The sequence below is a fragment of the Cucurbita maxima genome, unplaced genomic scaffold (genome assembly GCF_002738345.1).
Source record: "Cucurbita maxima cultivar Rimu unplaced genomic scaffold, Cmax_1.0 Cma_Scf00030, whole genome shotgun sequence".
NCBI classification, from domain to species: domain Eukaryota; kingdom Viridiplantae; phylum Streptophyta; class Magnoliopsida; order Cucurbitales; family Cucurbitaceae; genus Cucurbita; species Cucurbita maxima.
This window is the reverse complement of record NW_019272046.1, coordinates 2,750,809-2,755,990: the sequence shown is the minus strand read 5'-3', so window position 1 is coordinate 2,755,990 and position 5,182 is coordinate 2,750,809. Positions and strand designations below refer to the sequence as shown.

The 5,182-nt window shown below is 35.2% G+C and overlaps 2 protein-coding genes across 6 annotated transcripts in view; both read right to left on the bottom strand.

Annotated features, from left to right (window-relative positions):
- The window catches only part of LOC111465890 (ribonuclease II, chloroplastic/mitochondrial-like), an 18,306-nt gene extending 14,330 nt beyond the window's left edge, over window positions 1-3,976 (bottom strand). For all 4 annotated transcript variants that reach the window (XM_023110337.1, XM_023110336.1, XM_023110338.1 and 1 more), the window contains exons 1-8: window positions 3,560-3,976; window positions 3,073-3,238; window positions 2,818-2,931; window positions 2,649-2,726; window positions 2,447-2,578; window positions 1,222-1,443; window positions 950-1,132; window positions 109-171 (exon numbers count right to left, since the gene is read on the bottom strand). In XM_023110337.1, the coding sequence (XP_022966105.1) occupies window positions 109-171; window positions 950-1,132; window positions 1,222-1,443; window positions 2,447-2,578; window positions 2,649-2,726; window positions 2,818-2,931; window positions 3,073-3,238; window positions 3,560-3,810 (1,209 nt within the window). In that variant the 5' untranslated portion in view covers window positions 3,811-3,976. The remainder of the gene's footprint in view (window positions 1-108; window positions 172-949; window positions 1,133-1,221; window positions 1,444-2,446; window positions 2,579-2,648; window positions 2,727-2,817; window positions 2,932-3,072; window positions 3,239-3,559) is intronic.
- Window positions 3,977-5,025: 1,049 nt separating this feature from the next.
- The window catches only part of LOC111465896 (UPF0161 protein At3g09310), a 2,217-nt gene continuing 2,060 nt past the window's right edge, over window positions 5,026-5,182 (bottom strand). The window contains exon 6 of one of the 2 annotated variants that reach the window (XM_023110349.1): window positions 5,026-5,173. The gene's annotated coding sequence lies outside the window, so the exon portion shown is untranslated. The remainder of the gene's footprint in view (window positions 5,174-5,182) is intronic. The other variant, XM_023110348.1, reaches the window with a different exon arrangement.

The following is a 5,182-nucleotide window of genomic DNA, read 5'->3' as shown; positions in this document are numbered from 1 at the left end:
AAAAAAAAAAAAAAAAAAAAAAAAAAAAAAAAAAAAAAAAAAAAAAAAAAAAAACAAATGGAAATAAGAATTTAAATTGGAGATATATTTTTAATTTTATATAATCACCTCATCTGCTTCATCAACATCAATGGCATAAACCTTCAAATGTGTGAGATTCTTCCTGTTAACCTAAACAGAGAGGGTATCGAATAATACATGACAACTTTATCTGGTCAGCGGCAACATGTGAAATATAGAGTAGCAATAAATTAATAAATACTAATGAAAATTTACAAGTCCTGGATGGGATTAACTGTTGGTAAAATTCAAATTTCTGAAGCTCTCTCGTGCAAGTGGCAGGGAAGCAAGGGAGATTCTCAAATAATAATCAACATAAGCTAAGATGCACAGGTACAAACATGGGCCACAGACACGGACATGTTGAGGATACATTTTTTTAATTATATATGTAAATTTAACATAAAAATACTAAACGTACTCTACTAAAAAGGCACAGAAATTTGCAGTGAGTGATCATGAACAAAAAATGGCTGGTGGTGTGGTGGTTGTTGCTTCTTCGTGAATTGCAGAAACAGAAACAGAAATATAGCAGGCTTTCAACTTCTTGTGTTTTTAATGTCTTTTTTCTATTGATTTTTATTTGTTTAAAAATTAAATTAGACGGAGCTTCAAATATGCACTCAAAATAATTGGTTGGGCCTTGTTTTTGCTAAAAATTTATCCCAGCGTATCCAACATGTCCAAGAATAAATAAATAATGGAAACATAATCTGCGTGCCAGACACGTGTCCAACACAGATACTCTGCCTAAAATAATGTCCGTGCTTCATAGAACATGAGGTAACTTTTTAAGATGTTATCACACTATTATGACCTATACATAAGCATAGAGCTTACGAAAAAGTAAAAGAAAAAAGAAAAACCAATGATAGGAACCTGACACTACCTCATCAGCATCAGATGCCTCGAGTAAAAGTGATTCAGCTGCTGCTATAATTTCATCTGAATGATCTGTCCGAATGTTTAACTTCAGAAGTTCAAGATTAACATGCCAAGGGAAATATCCTATGTCTATGAGAAGATTAACCGCTGATGATGCTGTTTTCACCAGTCCCATGGCCTTGAGAATCTAAGGAAGAGACAAATATCGAACACAGTTAGGGAAATGGATGAACATGTAGTTTTCGTTCATCAAGTAAACCACATGAAAAGAGTTACCATCCCAGCTGTCATCCTTTGTTCAGCATCATTGCAAGCATCAATAGCATAAGATTCGAGAGACTCAATCTTGTGTCTGGTTTTCTCTTCAGTTACCCAGGAAGATTTAGGAGGTTTAGCCTTCAAAGGCATCGCCTTAGCAGATTTCAGCAATTCTACAAACTTTTGTAGCTCATTTTCAGCGGCCTCCCTTGCAAGCTTAGTACGTTGAAGTTCTTCAACCTGGCTTTCATAAAGGAATTAGAAAATATTTTAGAGTGAGGAAAACACTGCGCATTAATGGATGACGTGGTAAACAAATCCACTAGCACAAAGATTTGCCATGTGACGGATCATAAGATAGAAAAAACAAAATCCAGCTAATTGAAGAAAGATCGGCAGGGAAAAAACAATATAAGGCTACTTAAGTGAATAGCCTATCATCTGTAATAACATTCATAGGAGGAGAAGGTGGGAGATGTGTGGGAGGAACTGCAGTTAGCCATTTGTCTTCCACTACTTAAGCATTCTCTACTTCTTCCTATTCTTTGGATTTTGCTAGTGAGTAATTGGATACATCCGTATCCCTTGAAGGTAAGGATTGGATAATGAGCCTCCTTTCATTTTTGTTCACTTTTTTCTCTTGTCAAGACAAGTGTTTCTATTTTAAAAAAAAAAACAACTAATCGTGATCCTGTTCATAGATCTGAGATCATATACCATGTATGAATAGATTAGGGCCTTCATCACGTCTTAACACATCTTCCCCTGTTTTAACTAGTGACACAATATCACGTCTATAAAAGGGGCAAGATGGACTCTGGAGGTGTCTTGCCAACACACAATAGAGAGAGAAAGAAAGTAGAATTATAAATCAATCGAAAGCATCTCTTAAATGAATAAGAGAGATGGCCTTAGAATCGTTAATATTTAATTATTCAAAGTCATGGCACCACATAAACTTAGAGCAAACTCAAGAAAACTCTATACTTTTTACAAAATTATTATCCTTTACAGTCTGCAGTCGAATATTCTATATCTTTCAGAAGCATCAAGTTGAACTGCCCACCCCCCATGAAAAAATTAAGATTAAAGAAAAATTAAAGCATCATTATTTAATTTACAAATTTTCTTGAAGCAGGTACATTCCAAAAAGCCCCACCATATAAGAATCTCTAAGAATCTAGTAGTTGTGTTTGATAATCATTAAATGAAAGAAAGTTTCGAACTAAAACATAATGCGTACTTGATCAGTGGGTCTTGGACCATAAAAAGATCGCGAACCTTTTGTCTGCAGAACAGTGAAGTATAACTCATCTCTTGATAACAACAGATGCGCACAATAGCTATCAAGAGGTTCTGGATTCCCAAATATCATCTGTAGAAGGAACTATAGTCAGTGATGGAACAATTATCAACTGATCAATGATACCCAGACAATACATAACCTCAGCTAGTTCTTCGGTAGTCACTGCCTTATTTTGTTCAAGAAGCTCAAGCCAAGCGAACTCCAGCAGCGTTGGATCCTGCACTCATAATTATTGGCTCAAATAAGATAGTGAATCACCACCAGTCAATATGAAACAAGGCTCTAGTATTTCCAAGTAAAGAACAAACCAAGTTATTCTGAGCTCTCTTAATGAAGTCTGCAATTTCTGTCTGGTCAAAATTTTCAACACCTGGAACAATGTATGTAACTTGCTGTGGCTTAATGGATGAGGTCACACCATTCTGTCAAAGAAAAAATGAACCAAGAGAAAATTAGAGTTATGTACTGAATACTTTCCTTGAACTTCTAAAAATAATAAGCCATGAATCAACCTAGTAGCCAATTCAAACAAAATGGTGCGCTATTTTTTTTTTTACTAGAACCTGATCGAACACCATCCAGTTTTTTTTCCCATCAGGTCTCTGAGCAACTGCCAGTAGTACCCTCTCCGAGTCCTTCTTGAACTCCAGTAACCGTCCCTTTTCCAATGTCTGGTTCATAAGCTTATCTTCGGTAAGCTCTCCACTGCCCATGCCCACCAATCCCATTCTGAATACACAAAACTTTTTGCTCATTATTGGAAAAGAACAAAGAAATACTAGATACTCAACTTCCAGATGATCATACAATCTTTGAGACAGTATAATCTTACTTGGAGAAATTCATTAAGTTTTTTTTTTTTTTTTTTAAACAAATATCAAAGTCAAGATGAAATTCATAGCATAGCACATATTTCAGCTCAACTCAATCAAGAGAAATAGAAAATGCACTTTCATAACAAATGCTGAATGCACAAAATAGTATTGGATATTATCTGGCACAGCATATGAACTAAAAGCAAAATATTTCAATTAAGAAGCAAAAACGTACTTAGCGGTAGCAGAAACTCTCTTTCGCCTGCGCAGAGCTTCGAGCTCTTCAACAACGTTTTCGACTATACTGTACAAGGAGTAGAATCGCTGTCCGCCACTCCTAAAACGTTGTTGTTTGTGGCATAATACAGGATACCTATACTTCAATTTCGAGCTCCTGGCATTGAAGAGGCATGTTCGGAAGGCAGAGAGAGGCGGGGACGAAGCAGAGCGGAAAACCGAGCAACTGTTAGCAGCTCGCAACGCCATTGTCGTTTGCAGAAGGAGAGAATCGACGAAGCTTACAAAATTGAAGAACGAGGATATCTCATTGCTTAGCGTTGGCCAAGAGTTGACATCGATTTGGTTCCCGACACGCAGAGAGATTTTTGCTCATCTGACGATAAAGCCGAGCGATAGAACTGGTTACTTTGGTTTATTGCTGCAGAAAAATGAAAAATTCGTCCTATTTTATTTTTCTTTTATTTAATCGGATTTTTTTTTAGTATTTTCAAACATAGACCAAAAAATAATTAATTAAATTTATACTTCTAAACACATCAATAAAACCTCGAACTAGAAATTTTATAATTATATGTAATTTCATGGTCCAATTTTTTTAATTTCAAATTTATTTTTGGATATAAATCACAAAAATTTATATTATGGTTTGTATGCTAATTTAAATTTTAGTTTTTATATTTTAAATATTTAATTTAATTTAAAAATCTTTACTCTGTCATTAAGCTTTGTATTTTAATGTAAATTTTAATGTAAATCTCTAATGTATCTGATCTAAGCCACATAAGTGTTGAAGTCTATTCAAACCAGGCAAATGATTGAACAACTCAAGAATACTATTAATTCTAACATTTGATTGATCGTTCAAGAATTCTATTAATTCTAACATTTTTTAATATACCAACTTGAGTGTAACTCAATTAATCAAGACATGTGAGATCCATACAGATTAGAGAGGAAAATGAGTGTCAATAAGGACACTGGCCCAAAGGGGAGAGGTGAACTATGAGATCCATCATCGATTCTTTATAAGGGTGTGGAAACCTCTCCCTAACATACACATTTTTAAAACCTTGAAGAAAATCCGAAAGGAAAGACCTAAAAAAGACTATATCTGCTAACAGTGGGCTTGGACTATTACAAATGGTATCAAACTAGACACCGAGCGAAGTGCCAACAAGAACGTTGGACCCTGAAGAAGGTGGACTGTGAGATCTCATATAGATTGGAGAAGGAAACGAGTGTCAAGAAAGACCCGAAGGAGGGTGGATTGTGAGACCGTATGTTGGTTGGAAGGGGAACAAAATATTCTTTATAAGGGTGTGAAAACCTCTCGTATTTTAAAACCTTGAGAGGAAATCCAGAAGGAAAAGCCTAAAGAGAATAATATCTACTAGCAATAGACTTAATCTTAAAGAGAATAATATCTACTAGCAATGGACATAATATCTACTAGCAATGGACTTAATATTAATATGTTCCCACATATATACATTATCAATCAAAATCATTGAATGTAACATTTGTATAACAGGTTACTTTCTTACTTTCTACAACAATCCACTATGCACAGGGCATTATCCACTGTGCACAGGGCATTAGCTGATCCCCCCCCCCCCCA